This window comes from Metopolophium dirhodum, chromosome 7, assembly GCF_019925205.1.
Source record: "Metopolophium dirhodum isolate CAU chromosome 7, ASM1992520v1, whole genome shotgun sequence".
In the NCBI taxonomy this organism is placed as follows: Eukaryota; Metazoa; Arthropoda; class Insecta; order Hemiptera; family Aphididae; genus Metopolophium; species Metopolophium dirhodum.
The window spans coordinates 32,067,134-32,084,251 of record NC_083566.1 but is presented as its reverse complement, the minus strand read 5'-3'; the positions used below and the strand labels follow the sequence as shown (position 1 = coordinate 32,084,251).

The following is a 17,118-nucleotide window of genomic DNA, read 5'->3' as shown; positions in this document are numbered from 1 at the left end:
AATTATTACAAAGTAATCAGTTTTTCTTTTCAGATTTTGTTAAACTATGACTTCTGAAGTAAGCAAAATCACGATTCCTTTGATCTAGATACTAAAAACTTTTTTCTTTGAATTTCATTATTCATTTAATAAATAACAAAATATATTAATTGAGAGTACATTTTTCAAGATGGTTTTCTCTAAAAAATAAGTTTTTTGTTTTAAAATTGTTCTTAATGTACCTACATCTTAGAAATATATTGTTTTTAAGCTTACATAAAAAGTACGAGTAAGTAAACAACAACACAGACATGCCAAATTCTCAGGGGGGAAGGGTTCAGTCCCCAGATAATTTTTAATAAGCAACGAATATATTTGTAGGAGAATCTATAAAAATATATTAAGTAGGTATGTATATATATTATATATATATAAATATTTATTATATTATGTTAATATGTTTATTTATTTATGTAATTTTATCACTTGTGTATTGTTTAATGGGCTTGTTAAAATTTGTTTTTTGGAATGACCAAGCTCATCCAAGTCCCCCCTCCACCTATTTGGGCCACAGATAATATAACACTTCTTTTATGTTGTCCCGTACTCATTGACACATTATTCATTATACCTAAATACATGTCAAAACCATAATATTAAAGATTGTACTGAACGCACTGTATACGAACCCTAAACTCCGTCATGCTATTTATTGTTTGATCAGCTATCTTTAAAGGTGCTGGCCAAAGGTTCATGTCAGGATCATCAATTATACCCTCATACCTTTTGCTGTAATTTTGTGATAACATTTCTTTACATTTAACTCTCAATAGTTCTTGCGTTTTAGATGCTTCTCTGAAATTTTAAAAACAGGTCATCGATAAATAATGAATTCATTAATTAAATATTCTTCATGTGGTTACTTGTAAAATTCATTGACTGTTTTTTCTATTTCCGATAAACTGAGAGTATCAAAATCACCACGCATCCATAAATTCTTCTTCAAAAACCAACGATAGGAAAATGTAATTAGGTCGACAAATGGCCTCGTGAAATCCTACGAGAAAAAAAATAAATATTTTGACACACGTAATATTGTATAGTAGACATTTATCACAATAACAAAAAAAATTAACATTGAAATAATAATTGACGATTTTTTTAAGTATTAATAGTATTCTTTATATAGATCACAAGAATTAAAATGCAAATATATTTTTTTATTAATTAACAGTAAATAATTGAATGTTGTCATCTGATCATAAAAAATCATTAAACATATACCTAATATTATAGTTTTATTTGTATTTATTAGCATACTTTTATTTCATCGAGTTCCGGAAATGTGCTAATTGGTTTGCTGAATAACTCTTCTTCCCTATTAATCCAAGACACCGTATCGTCGAATTTTTCGATTTTTCTTTGCAATGTGTTAACGAACTACAAAATATATATTATTAACTATAGTACGTTTCGCGTTGAAAGAAATATGTTAGACATTACTAATTTATATTCATAGAGTTTGTTGACGTCGTCGATGCGGTCCAAAAACGTAAGACTTGGTGCAAACGCGTCCAAATCATAATTTAACGTACTAATCACTTTTGCCAGAGTCTCTTCTGCATTCGATTTACCAGCCTCATATATAGTAGAATATTTGAAAAACACGGGTGATATATTCTGTATCCATTTTATGGCGGATGCGTGCGTTTCCCAAAACTCTTTGGGCAGCACAGCGTACTGAGATATGTTGCACGCGACTACGGTCAAATCTTTTACTGTATCGATCATCTCTATCATAAACGTAGTACTAGCATAAAGCATATAATCACCAAGTGCAAGAAACTCTTCAGAATTTTTCGGTTTGGATATGGCACGTGAAACCATTTCGTGGAATTTATAGCACACCCTGAGGAAATTATTATTTATTATTATAGCTAAAAGTTTTGCAATAAACAGTAATCAAATCATAAACTTACCAAGCTAATGAAGGCCTAATATATGTTTTCGTGAGTGTTATGCAAGTGAACAAAACATTAATAGTTATTAACTAGTAAATATCATAATAAATAAAAATAAACGCCTTACTCTTCGTCATTGCTAAGTTGCTTCATAACGGTGTGATCGATAATCTGATCCATATAGCTTTTGGCCAAATCACATATGTGTTTTTTCATGTCAATCTGATCGATACTATAACAATGAACGATGTATCATTATTGAAATCAAATTAGAATTATAATGTTTACTTTACTTTCCAAGTTCAAAATTCCAATCGTCTACTAACTCTGTAGCCCTATTCCTGTAACTCTGAAATAAATCTAACTTTTCTAACAATTTGTCATACGAATGATACTCCTGTAGATATATGCAAAGATTTTCGGGCTGTTTTTCATTTACAACGTCACTGAAATCATTATCTGTAAACGATACACCATAAATGAGAATAGATGAAATTTGGTTATCGATTGAAGCCCTACCCATTTTTTCTAAATATGCTGTCAAATCTTTATACATAACATTCAGTTTTTCTGCCAAATCAGCTTTTGCTCTGTCCAAATATTGTTTTTCACGCCTAATAGAAATAAATTGAGAGGACACTGGTACACCAAAGCGATACTCCAAAGACGGTAATTCACTAACTGCGGTATTTATCTAAATTAAATGCGATTATAATAATATTAACCAACTCAATAACAAATATTAAACACGTTTTTCTTTTATTTCTAATTCTTGTTCACGAATTAGCCTTGGGACCAAATATTTGATCATATAATAAGTAATAACATAAACATTATATACGGTACGTACGCAAAATTGTTTAAATTCCGAAAGTTTACATTTTCTTCATTTGAAACCTAGATCTATGAGAAAATATGTTTTACATACCATTGAAATTAACTTTCAAAAATAACTTTATTATACTAAAGAATTTAACGGTACTTGTGAGTTGTGGTAAAAAGTAATTTGTTAAATCAATATGTTATCACATCCCAAAAATACTAAAATTTAAGTTACAACTTAAAAGTGATGAAAAAAAGGTGGGTAAGTGGATGTCACTCTGCTGTACAGTAGGTTACAAGTGGGTCATTGTAATGAATGGTGTTACATTTGAATTCAATGATATAATATCATTGTATAAGAAAAACGATTCTGAGCGAAAACGTTCAGTCAGCCTATGAAATTACCAAGTATATTTAATGATATTATGGTGAATAAAGTAATTTATATATAACCTATTTATGTGGAGCCTTGTTTTCAATTTTCAATCCTTAGCTATAAAAGTTGAACATTTTAAAAATTTTTAACTAAAAAATAATTATTAAATTATAAATTTGATAAATGTTGTCGAAATTTGAACTTTAAATGCTTATAAATAAAAATTGTGCATATGTATTTGTAATATTTTTCAACTGCTATTGGATCGATATATCAGAAGCCTTTTATTAAATTTTCATGCTTTATTCCCCAACAAATAAAATTTTATAGATATTTATAGAAATTATAAAAATTGAAAACTGACAATGTCCGTAAACAGCTCAAAAAGAGTCAAATTATTTTCAAAATTTTATCGTGTATAGAAAATGCTAATACAAACAATTTTAGAATTACAACAAAATAAGAAAATCGTTACAAGAGATATCGAATATTTGATAAAAGATTTGAATATCTAATGTTGTAAAATTATGAATTTCAAACGCTCATAAAAATTTAATTTGACTTTCTTGTAGACATTTTTTTTTTTGATAAAGGTATACAAACTTACGGATAATCTTGTATTACATTTTCAAATCTTAGATTTAAAAAGAAAAATTTTTATGAATTCTCAACTCAAAATAATTTGCTATTTTTCGTGATTTTTCCGTATTTTGTCAAAATTTGAACTTTAAATGCTTATAAATAAAAACTGTGACTAAGGATTTTTAATTTTTTTCATCTCCCTTTGAAACAATAACCTAGGAGCCTTCTATTAAACTTTCAAGCTTTTTTACCCAACAGATAAAATTTTATTGATATTTATAGAAAAAAAACTAAAAAAAATGTAAACTGAAAATGTCCGTAAAAAGCTCAAAATAAGTCAAAATATTTGGAAAATGTTATGGTGTATAGAAAATGCTAATATAAACATTCAGTCAAAATTTCATGTCTCTACGGTCATTTGTTTTAGAGTTACACCAAAAACCAAAATCGATTTTCTCAAAAACAGATTTTGCGTAAAAATTCCCGTTTTTCCTTAATTTTTCTTTTGTTTTTCACGTCGCTTGTGAAAACTACTGGGAAATTTTTACTTTTGACCCCCCCAAAGTACCAACTAGATTCACTTTCCTATCAGAAAAGTTACTATTGAAGAAAATCCAAGCACTTTTACTGTCCCAAAAGGTGACGACAGACACAAAAAAAAATTTAAAAAAAAAGGCAGATCATTGTAAAATCAATACATTCATCGTTCCACTCAGAATCTAAAATACATTACATTTTTAATATGATGTAATATCAACAAATACAACAATTGCCTCGTGTTATCAAATTCAATTTTAAAACAATTACGTTTTAATTGAAACCCATTGTGAGTGAAGTTATTTTATCAGTGTTTTTTAATCTCAAACGAACAAACTATATTTTTTTTAGATTATTTAATGGATAAACTACCTATATTAATATAGTGTTTTGTTATACATTTTCAATTTAAATGTATATTATAGTCTCCATAGATAAAAGGTTTTTTTTGGTTTTAAAATAGAAATTAAGTAAAAATCAAACTGCGACATTTATACAATAATTATACTCACTAATAATAATACCTAATGAATAATAATAAGTAATAGCAATACAATATCTTTCGCTATTGCAAATTTAAACTGCATTTAAACTTTCATCGATTTTCAATAAAATAATAACATAAAATAATAAATAACAATTATATTATACAAGTCACAATCACTAATGCTCCCTTCTACGTATCCAATCATGCCTCAATATGACAATATCCATCTTGTCTCCGACGTACCAGTAATACCTGAACAAGAGATAATTGAACTTCACGTCCAAATCCACTAGGTAGTAAAAGGCTATCATATGAAAGTTATACACGAGGCGACTGAAGTGACATTGATGACATGACGAAATCTCAATATAATTTCATTAATAAAATGTGCATAGCGAAGAGTGCATGTTTTGTAGTATTACTTATGGGTAATTTCCCCCCCCCCCCCAACTTATTAGCATGCCATCGAATAGTTAATGTTAATCATCAGTTTTTCTTATTGAAAATTAATTACAGATTTTAAAAATTTAAATAAAGAAAAGAAAAATAATAACATAATTCATGAATAACTATATTACACTATACCTAGTCTGTAAAAACTATGGGGTATAGATTAATAATATGTTCATATAATAGTAATATATAAAAAAAAATTAAGCATATTTACGTTTATACATTTTATCGGATACAAGTGAGGTAAATAGAAAAAACTAATTAGTTGCATTAAGTCGCTGGATATTTAATTTTTAATACTCACTAAATTCAAAACTGAACAATATTGATCACATATTTCGCTAACACTTGGTGTGCTGATACATTTAGAACCATCAAAATGTAACTTGAAATTTAGTTTGGGCGCTGTTGACACATTTCCAAATACTTTTACTATATGATCTATAGACTTTAAAATCATACGTTCCATCTGTAAATAAAATAAAAACAAATATAATATTAAAGTATATTATTATTAGCCATTGGGTGTACAACTGGCACAGTTTAATTTTTAAATGGTCTTAGTTTATTATTATGTATTACAAATTACAATATGGACGATTTTTGTGGAATTGTTGTATACCGTTCTCACTCAACTATAATAAGTACATAACATTTTTTTTCCTAAAAATTAATTCAACCGTCTACATAGAAAATTAGGATTAAGTTAGAGCATAATACATTATTATTTATAAATTATAATAAATAATAATATACTTCTGACTTCTAAAAATAAGTGAATTCCAACAATGTGAAAAATACACAATTGGTAATTTTGATAACTTTATTTTGTTATTGGTAGTTTTGATATATCCTCCCTCCTCCTGAAAAAAACTCTTTTAGATCCCAAGTTGTTAATAACAAATAAAATTGTTTATATTATAAAATAATTTATAACATCGAAAGAAAATCCTACTGACATACCAATAATCTATAAAGCACATACATGTTTTTTTTTTGTCGGCCACTAAAGCAATCATAACTGTTTACTAAAAACGTTGTGATTATTTGAAGTTTGAACCATGTGTGTCATAACACATTTTTGTTCTTAGTCTTGTGTTGTTAAGTTTAATATTGGAGTGAATATATCTATTAACAAACTCAAATTTAAAAATTGACTTTTTACGATATTTCAATTTTTATGCAAACTATGAAGTATCTATGTAGAATAAAATGATTTAAAAATTTAAAAACACTGAATAATTTAAATATTGCATAAAAACTAACGTAAAAATACTAATAATTTAAATTATAGTGAGTGTTACTTGTTATATAATATAAGAAAATAATACGTGTATAATTTAGATAAAAATTCACAAGTTTCAAAAGTACCTATTTATTATACATTTAATCAAACTTATTAGGTTAAGCCTGGATGTCATCTTCTTAGTAATACAAATTATTAAAAATAAATATATAATAAGTAATAGTCTATACTAATATATAAAGCTGTAAAGTTTGTTTATTTGTTTGTTTGTTTGAACGCGCTAATCTCAGGAACCAATGGTTCGAATTGAAAAATTATTTTTTTGTTGGATATTTCATTCATCGAGGAAGGCTATAGGCTATAAGCTATATAACACTATGCTACGACAAATCAATAGAAGCCTGGGGAAGTGCTCAAACAGAGATTTTGAGATTTACGGTGGAAATGTTTGTTTATATAAATGGTCGCTATTGGTTATAGAAGAAATTTAATAATTAATAGATAAAGTATTTATTTATTATTGGTTGCCATTGGTTAATCGGGTATAGATCAGGTACACGCATGCATCAAATCGAATTTTCGCACATTGCCTACCAGGGTGGCTGATATGCACTTACTGCAGTGAGTTACACCAAAAAGACGACGGGTTGCACTCCGGGAGTGCCGGCAGAAGTGAAAACTTGAATATTAAAGTCGTGCATTTTTGATATTTTGGAATGGTTAGGTAACAACTTTGCACGAATTGCTTTAATTATCACTATAAAAGTACTATAATTTATGTGGTAAAATACAATATTCATTTATTGCGCTATGATTAATTATTTTACATCCCCAAAACTGATACGAAGGTTTATGGTAGATGAAGTAAGAAACAAACAATTTTGATTCGAACCTATTTAAAAGTCTAATAAAGATCGCATCAATAGTACTTTTGTAGTTCGTTATGCTAAGATGGCGATCATTTGACTCGTTAAACCAAATTCATTATTTAAAAATTAAATTATTAATAGTTGATTTGTATCGTCTGCAAAGTTTATGTTGAAATCTCCACTCCAGCGCCAATCATTAATTTTAGCTAGAAAAATTGAAAGTAATTGAACAAAACGAACACTAGACACTAATAGTAACAAGTGACTACTAGATAAAACATCTACTATGTTAATAAATATTCTAACCTAACCTGATAATATACTGCTGTGAATCAGAATTTTTATTACGGGCAAAGTTAAGATAAATCTGGAACATCCATACACCGAATATTAAATAACGCATTGAACAAAGTTTGAGTCATATAAAAGTTTGTACATTTAATGGGTAACGAAGTGCACGGGATCAGCTAGTAAATAAAATATAAATAAACGTCTAAAATAATTAAATTTAACAAATATATAAAAATTCAATACATTTTTTATAATAGGAAACTATAAACATTATAACAGATAATGTACTTGACTTTATGCGTTTGTTAAAAGGGCAAATAGGGCAATTCGCTCTATTATTAAAAACTATAAGTAACAACACAATATCGGTTTTTCTGAACGCAAATTTGATATGTTGCGAGCGGGTCAGAGAGAAAACAAATAATGCGCTGGATTAAGTAGTACAGAGCTGGTCTTATGTAAGCGCCAGAACCTCACGTTATAAATAAAATTTATTCTAAAGGCCTCTGCTAAAAAAGATTGCTCCAGGTCTCGCTTTGCCTTAAGACCGGCTCTGAAGTGGTAGCCGCAGTAGATAATTAATTCGTTTCCTAAAAATGAAAAAATGATTTGCTATTCATTCAAATATAGGCATATTATAAAATTACACATTTCGTAGCAGCACTTAGGTACTTTGATATTATTACATATTTTAAAATTATAGGCGACACATAGCAAACATACGAACATACTAAGAGGTGCCGAAATTTAATATTTTAAAAATATAAATGGAATTTATAAAACTGGTATCGTTGAAACAAAGTTGCATTGGAATATAGGTACACTCATATAGACCATTAATTTTTCTATTGCCACCTCACACAATGTTTTCTGATGTTGGGAGGCACAATTGTACCACCCTCATTACCCCCCCCCCCCCCCCCGAAAAATTCAACCTATGGATAATATATATATGTATGAATTAATTCAACAATAATTACAATATTTAATTGCATAGCATACTTCTAAACTAATTATAGTTGTGACACCTTTAAGAAACTGTGGAAGTGCGTTCAATGCCACGCCATCTAATGCTCCTCTCTTTGTCAAAATTAATATAACCTTTTTATACCAATCTTTAACCAGATAGGTGTCTTGTTTCCGAAAGTCGTGTTCCAAAGTAGCCATTAGGTCGTCGAGGTCTCGAGAAAATTCGTCAAATCTAAAAATTATATGAAATCTCACGATACTTTCGAAATAGTATACCTAATAATATATTATGCTACGAGTCAAATATTACTTATATAATTCTGCATTGATCATGGTCCTGGGAACTTGACGTTTCGTAAAATACAGTATATTGATGGTAGTTGGGTGAGTGGTATGTAAACGTTTTATCAAAAGCTTTTTTCTTTTCAAAAATAATGGATAATTTTTTGTCTTGCCTCCTAATCTACAAGAGTTAAACATAATTTAAAAATGTATACAAATGTTAAATTAATAAAACTCACACTGTAGTTAACGGCTTTTCTTGCTGTTTTTCCGGTAACGGGACATTAGAACTAGGAATAGGCTTCACAATACCATCAACTTGCAACTTTTTCAGCACTTTAATGTAATCAGCCTTTACTTCGTCTATCAAGGATGCCAACACTCTGGTTCTTTTTAAACGCGCCGTCTTTGATTTCTAATTAAGTAATTAGTTAATTAATCGTTCGAAAACACATTAATGTATACCTATAATCTATGTATTATTATTTAAAAACATTTCGCACTTCAATTATATTTTCTATCCATGATTCTTGCATCGGGGTGGGTTCTATGGCATTAGCATATCCCTTTAGTTGCTTGCGGTAGTAGATTTGTGGCATCTTAACTTCTTCTTGGCGATCGACTGGCGTGGATTTCCCAGCCATCATCAAGTCGATTTTCTGCGTTACAGCGCATTCGTTCCTAAACACAGTGGAAAAATTAAGTGGGTAGCTTGCACTTCCGTTATTTTTACAATCAGGTGAATAAATAACTTACATATAATTTTTAATTATAGTCCTACGGTCACTGATTGTTTTGCTTTTATTCAACATTTTGCCTTTATTCAAGTATTTACTAATGTCGGGCATTTTCGGCAGTTTCGGAACAACTGGAACCGTATCGAGTAACTGTCTAATCTCTCTTTCTTCCGTGTTATCGGTATGATCATTAGACTCGATCGGATATGCCCTACGATGAAGTATTGTAGAACGGCGAGGAATATCTGAAATGTTTCTCTTTGGTTTTTTTTGCGGTTTTGAAGTCGGTGAATTGGGTGGTAATAAATATTCTTTACTCATTGTGACGAATAAAAATAAATATATTATTTATAATAATATGTCGATCCAAAACGATAGAAATGTTTGATAATCATCTGCAGACAGATATGAAACAATAATTATCCAACCATGGTTCAAGGTTGCAACAGTAACCTACCTACCTATTTATTGTTACTTTTGATTTATTTGTTTTCGTTTTTCGTATTTTTTAAACACTAAGGTAGGTATAATATATAAGTTTAATAAATAGGATCCATCAAATATGTTTTTTTAAACAGTGTGCCAATACAGTATACATTTAGTGGCGTACACAGGGTGGCAAGGGGGCTTCAGTCCCCCCACCATTAGCCGGGTTATGGTATAAATCTTATATAATAAAAGGCAAAGTACACACCATAATATTTCTGAAAACGGTTTCGAAGAAACATTTTGTGTATTGTCAATTATTTGTTATTTTATTTAGGGGTTATTACATGGGTGCTGAACAAATAATTGATAAAGTGACTAAAAAAAAGAAAATTTAATTTTCTTCTATAATTTTTTAATTTGGGGGCATCATTTCAACTTTTTGAAATGCTAACAACTAGGAAGGCTACAAAATGTTCAGCATATACCGATATATTTTGTGCTATAGTTATTAAAAAAAAATTTATCTCGCAACGCTTGGAAATTAAAATCTTTATATTTTCGATACAATAATCTAATATATTATAAATATAGTATATTATCTAATAATTCTAAGTTAGTACTTAAATTAGTTAAATTTAAATATTTATAGACGCTATTGTACCTAAAAACAAAATTGTATTTTTTTTTTTTAGAAAATACTGGGCTTCACTGAGAAAGTGAGCGTGGGAGCCCAGGAGTTCTAAATTACATTATAAGTACATAAATAGTGCACCTATATAAAATAAATCTTTAAATCCTCAATCACACAAAGTATTTAATACGAACCAAACATTTTTATATTTCATTTAAATAATTGAATAATAATATCAAATAGCCATAGTTGTGGATACATAAAACCAATTTAAAAAAAAAGATTATTTTTATTTAGAGCAAAATAAGTTTTAGTCAGGTCAAAATACAATCTTGATAAATTTTAGGTAGATATGCATAAGCATACCTCAAATGAGTAATGACGCCCCTGGTTTAATTGTTTGTAGTTTTGTACTTTTTGAAATAAAATGTTATATTAGTATAATATTACCTACCTATATATTCTATTAAGTATTTATTATTTTAATGTGCAGGTTTAAATTTTTTTCCGATCCCCCCTCCCGTACAAAAAATATGTATACGCCACTGGGTTATGCGACATAATAATAATGACCTAGTATAAGGTAACGGATATCAAATTCTGATTTACTTTGTTTAGCCACCCCCCTCCCTCCCATTGAAAAATCCTGGATACGCCACTGTATACAAATATTCATACAAAGCTTCAAAAACATAAACTGAATTATTAATTTAATATTTATTATATATTTTACAATATAAACATAGGTACGAGTATAAGTACATGATACATTATAGTATCATAATACACGTACCTACCTACCTATTATTATGAATTGATGGGATGAGTCCTATAACATTAGTGCATAGCACATTTATATAATATACAATAACAATAATACATTTACAATATACCTACCTACTAAGATTTATATGCAACAATATTATTTAATAATTTAAAAAGAAAAGAAGGGGTTCATATTGGCAAAGAACATTATACCTAGGCCTAATAATTTCGTTTAACATATTATAGCTTGTGGAGGATAGCGGAATGGAAAAAGGGACAAAATATCAGAGAGATCGTTGAGGTACCTATTAATATTATCTTCACATTTTATGATTCAAAGTTAAAATTAAAATAATACACATCACAATCAACACAATAATTGTTGGTAATGTTATAATTTATATTTTTTTTTATCGGTGTAAAAGTAACTTTTAATAAAGACTAATAATTTTTTTTTATACTTTATTAATTAAAATCAAAGTTTTAACCACTTTATAGTTGTTTTAATCACTGCGAAAAAGTATAAATATTAATTATTATTTCTGAAACAAATTTAACAAAATATAAAATAATTAATAATTATATTTCAATTTGTAAACGAAAATGTACGATAACCAAACATACCTATTTTGTTCGATTAAAAGTTCGTAGACCTTAGTGATATCATGCGTTCTCTAGTATGAGGGGTAGATGAAGTTAAACAAATCAAATCATTAATAAATGTACTTTCAAAGCTAAAAACAAATATATTTGTTTTCAGCTGAATGATATGACATGACATCCAATGTCACATGACTATCGGATCCACTGCACCAAGTAAACAATATTCAAAATTCGTTTGAATGAGTAAACAAATATTTATCATAGAGCTATTATACCGCTCGCTATTTATTTATAAAATTTAATATATCTTGTTATATATTTTTATCGATAGCATTTGGAGGAAAAAAAATTGTAATAATAAAAAGAGTAGAACACCATGCACGGGCCACGGGCGCTTACCGTTGATAAGGGTTTAATGTGTAAATTTGAAGGAAATAATACGCAGGTAGAAATGTTTTTGTGTCACTTTTAATGATGTAAAAAATACTTACCGACTTCCATCGGTTTAATTAGTAGCTGATGGTGATTACACGCATTCGAATATTATACCCAATACCTAAACGTTAGTCATTGCGCCTGTTGTAGTGACTATACGAGAACAGTATTAGTTCCAAATAGATCAAACAGTGTAACAATATAATTATTATTATTATTATTACCGATCGTGGTAACCAAGGGGTTGTGTTTGTTATACCACGCCGTTCGTACACCCTCGACAGTAATTTATTTGTCGATAACGAGGCAGAATATTACAATGTAGGTATAATAATAATTATTATAATATACGCAACACTCGAGCCACTGCTTTCGCCGGACGTGGCCGAGACAAAATATTATTAATTAATAATATTTTCTTTAAAACGTATAATAATATTATAATAGGTACCTACACCACACCGCGGCAGTATTTGCACGCGGTGTGTGTATTTTGGTAAGTTTACGGTCAAACTCGTCGGCTAGTTTAAGTTTGCATTATTTATACCGTGGGTTGCGGCACCGGTGAAGTTGTTAGGTACCTAAATATATATAGTGGTGTGTGTGTGTGTGTGTGTGTGTACCGACAGCAAACTAAATTCCAAGTGTTAATTATATAGATTGAAATTGTGGAACGTGCTCGCGGTATTTTTACAAGACGCCCATTTTCAGCTCGCGGGTAGAACTGTATACAGTTAGGGCTGCGGCAAGACGATCTCCGCATTTTAATTATTGAGTAATTTAAATTGTTTTTCATAATTATTTATCGGTGGACGTTTAAGCTCTATTTTTACAGAGTTCTCGGTTTTTATTATATGATATATACTTACCTTATCGGCTTCTAAATACCTATATATAGTATATATATTAATATATACACGCGTCAATATTTATTTACAAAATATTATTAATTACCAAAGTAATAATAATCATTAACTATCATAATATTATTTAAAACCCAATATTTGTTTATCATTATAGAGAAAATATTTTATTCAATATAAACGTACACCTGGTTTTTCTCTAGAACGCAGTTTTTCATTTCTGAAAAGTACAGTGCAAAGAATTATTGATCAATTGATGACAAAGCAATATTATTACATACAACCTACTAATTAATAATTATAGATAAATCCCCCCAGGGTTCTTTATTTTTTACATATTAGGAATACACGTTTTGTCTACTTTTGATATGTGTTTGTGTTTTCAATATTGACTAGGTAGTTATTATTTTTATTTTTTATTTTTTTGCTATTTTCACTGATAAGGATACCATATAACAGGCAATTCGTTTTACAATCGATTTGTACTGTATTTTTGTATTTTTTGTATTTTTGTATATATGTATATACTGTATATAGGTACCTAATATAAAACAAGGTTGCTTGTAAGTAGTTAAATCTGTAACAAAAAAATTTAAGAAATATACATAATAACAGTTTTTTTTATAATTATTTTAAGTTAAAATTTGGACAAAATTTCATATGAAATAACGATTTTAGTTATTTTTTTGTAATTTTACAAAACTAATTCAACTTACCGGCTACCGTATTATAATAATAATTAATAACAATATAAATATAATATAAAATATCCTAGACTGACAAACCGTCTCCGCTCAGAATCGTTTTTCGTATACAATATGATATTATTTCTTTAAATTCAAATTTAATACCACCGCCATTACAGTGGTCCACTTGTAACCAGGCACGTAGCTAAGGGGGGGCCAGGGTGTGCCAGGCCCACCCTATTATGTGTCCGGCCGTAGGCCGGCCCACCCAAAGTATTCAGAGGGGCCCATTATTATACGGGGGCTTTTAATTTAAATGAAATTTCAAATTTTTAATATTGTCTAAATATTACACAAATAAAACCAAATATATCGGGTTTTAATTAGAATCTAAAATAAGTTACGTAACTAAATTCAATCCATGTCCATTTCTGGAATAAAATATGTATATTGTATTACATTTAAATTCTGTTCCTACTAAGAATCGGTGATAATTTATTTTTTATAAATCATAATATCGTCAACGATTGATTAGGAAATAATTGCTATTTAAAGCCCAACACTGGTACCATATTATTATAGTATACTAGCATGTCATGTTATTCTTATCTTATCTAGACAGTGACTGTTGTATACTTTTATGTCTATTTTTAAAATACTTTTGAGTAAGGGTATTGTCATTATATTGATTCATATTTCATATAGAATTATATTATTATTATGGTCGTCAACTCGTCTGTCGAACACCCCTACAACTGTACAAGGTAATATATTTAGGTAGGGGGCCCATCTAACATTGGCCCACCTAGTGAATATTTTCTGACTACGTGCCTGCTTGTAACCTACTGTACAGCAGAGCCCTAGCGACATCCACCTGCCCGCTTTTTTAAAATTATTTTTAATCCAATATTATATTATATTATCTGTTTCATTAGCGTAAAACTACAATTATTCTTTCATTAGTATACTGCAGTGTTATACTTGAGATATTGAGCAAGTTTACGGTCAACCTCATCGGTTGGTTTTAGTTTGCATTATTTATACCGAGGGTGGTGCTTGTGCGGTGTGCGAAGTTATACCCTAAAGTATGTGTACTGACGGCAAACTATATACCAAGTGTTAATTATATGGATAGAAATGGTGGAATGTAGTGTGTACAGTATACTCACGATGTTTCAAAGGACACCGATTACAAATTGAATTGTTTTTGGTGAGGGTGCAGCGTGTCGCGGATCCAGAAATACTTTGGGGGGATGAGAGATGCATAAAATCAATAAACTTAAATCCAGGAATTTTTTTATTGCAGTTGTTATGTTTAAAAACAAAGTACTAATAAGTAATAATTGAAAAGCAATTTACAGCGGACATCTATATTCTATATCTAAAAATCGCGGACAAATCGGAACCGATCCGTATATCAACACGCACTCATTATAATAGTGCACGTCATGTAGAGCACTGGAGCATTAACTATAGCATTACCTATATAGTTAAAAAGCTTAAAACAAAATAAAAAAGTTATTTGTTTATCAACTTTTTGACCTAACTATAGGTAGTTAATTAATTAATTTAGAATATGTTGCCTTAGTTATATCAAGTAAGAATGGTGTACAGTGTACTCAAACAAGATGATGCGCTCTAACCACTATTGTTCAACATAGCATTAGAGAAAGTAATTTGTCGGCTCAAAGCTGAAAGAACCTTCTTTGCACTCAACATAATTATTTCGAATCAAAACTTTTCTCTAGAAGCACAAAAATACGCTTCTACATGTCTATTATATAAGACCAACATTAACCTATGGTTGTGAACTATGGCCGATGGCACTGACAGGGTAAACTGAACAGAAAATTAGAAGTTTTGAGAACAAAGTGCAATAATAAATGGATGGCGAAGAAGGAAAAACGCGGAAATAAGGGAAATAACTTAAGTAGGTACCTTGTATAACAATAGTCACGTAAAGGGACAAAGAATCCAGGGACTTAGACACACGATGAGAAGATAAAAACAGGAAATGTGAGGAAAAAATCTAGGATCGTGAATATTGGAGAATGGAGGTCGGTGACTGTAGCGGCTAAAACCTTTACAGAGGTATAACTGTGTAACGCTACATAAAGTAGAAGAAATTACGTGTCAACTAAAATAAATATTTAGAAGTTCTATGGAGTGATCCGGGTAGAGTGCAATAATTCGAACACTACCTGTTTTTAACCCCAAATGGTGCAATTCGAACATTTTTGAATAAGTTAGTTAGGTTAGGAGTACAGTTCACCAATTTCCTAACCTATAGCAGTATAGCAGTGCTAAGAACATTTCTATCATGTTACTACAATTTCAAATATGAAAATGCTTTTTCTGCATATTTCAGTGTTTTTTCTTTAAATGCTGATTACTAGTTTTTCTGTATATTTTTTACATTGAGACAATGTGAGAAATAGGCACTGTTGAAAACTAATTAGTTTTTGTAGTTTTAGAAAGTTTATTGAACACAGGCGTCAGGCACTTATTATATTAGAAGAATGTGGTGGTCATTGAGCCGGCTATTCTTTATTTTTTTCAGAGTTTGATGGTTACCGTTTTTGAGATTGCTTTGTTTGCTTATTTTAGTGTTTATAATTAAGTTTTTATATGCTTTTTTTTATAATTTTAAATTTCCAGGATTAATAATTCAATTATTATCCATGGTTAATACTTAATACTGTTTAACCCTTTCACTGCTCTGGGCGTACTATTACAAACAAAATATTTAGATCATTCACTGCTCCAGACATACTAATATGTTCCTGTATTTTATATTATCAGTTGCCATAAACCATACGATTTAGGAAACCCTGGTTTGCATTAATTTAGACTTGAATAATTAGTTAGTAAATTATAGATGATATAGAACTCAAAATTAATATTAAAAAAATATTTAATTTTACGTAGCTTACACAGGTTTCAAAGCATAAATAATGTAGCAGTGAAAAGGTTAATGTTTATTTCTTAGAAATTATCAATTTTAAATTATAATTGCTATCCTTTTAAACTTAATCATCCAAAAGACATTAATAATAGTTTTTTTGTCCAACACTGGCTACCAGTCTCATCTGACTAGTAATAGTAATATCACTTA

General features: G+C 29.3%; 2 protein-coding genes across 2 annotated transcripts in view; both read right to left on the bottom strand.

The window, feature by feature from the left end:
- LOC132949644 (dynein axonemal heavy chain 7-like) overlaps positions 1–5,666 on the bottom strand; it is a 28,726-nt gene extending 23,060 nt beyond the window's left edge. Inside the window, exons 1-9 of the mRNA XM_061020630.1 lie at positions 5,502–5,666; positions 2,460–2,634; positions 2,234–2,399; positions 2,068–2,172; positions 1,959–1,973; positions 1,483–1,888; positions 1,300–1,419; positions 903–1,036; positions 669–834 (exon numbers count right to left, since the gene is read on the bottom strand). Of these exons, the coding sequence (XP_060876613.1) occupies positions 669–834; positions 903–1,036; positions 1,300–1,419; positions 1,483–1,888; positions 1,959–1,973; positions 2,068–2,172; positions 2,234–2,399; positions 2,460–2,634; positions 5,502–5,666 (1,452 nt within the window). The remainder of the gene's footprint in view (positions 1–668; positions 835–902; positions 1,037–1,299; positions 1,420–1,482; positions 1,889–1,958; positions 1,974–2,067; positions 2,173–2,233; positions 2,400–2,459; positions 2,635–5,501) is intronic.
- A 2,903-nt stretch (positions 5,667–8,569) lies between these two features.
- LOC132949174 (uncharacterized) lies at positions 8,570–12,606 on the bottom strand. Its single transcript, XM_061019945.1, has 6 exons — positions 12,511–12,606; positions 9,611–9,986; positions 9,358–9,535; positions 9,094–9,269; positions 8,883–9,035; positions 8,570–8,804 (listed from the first exon to the last, which is right to left on the bottom strand). The coding sequence occupies exons 2-6, from the start codon at positions 9,910–9,912 to the stop codon at positions 8,570–8,572; spliced, it is 1,044 nt and encodes a 347-aa protein (XP_060875928.1). The 5' UTR covers positions 9,913–9,986; positions 12,511–12,606.
- Between the last annotated feature and the right edge of the window lie 4,512 nt (positions 12,607–17,118).

Excerpts from the sequence above, each read along its gene's own strand:
- LOC132949174 (XM_061019945.1), bottom strand. The coding sequence starts at position 9,912 with ATGAGTAAAGAATATTTATTACCACCCAATTCACCGACTTCAAAACCG. Across the intron at positions 9,536-9,610 it reads ACTATAATTAAAAATTATAT|GAACGAATGCGCTGTAACGC; the intron begins GTAAGTTATTTA and ends CACTGTGTTTAG. Across the intron at positions 9,036-9,093 it reads GAAAAGCCGTTAACTACAGT|ATTAGGAGGCAAGACAAAAA; the intron begins GTGAGTTTTATT and ends TAACTCTTGTAG.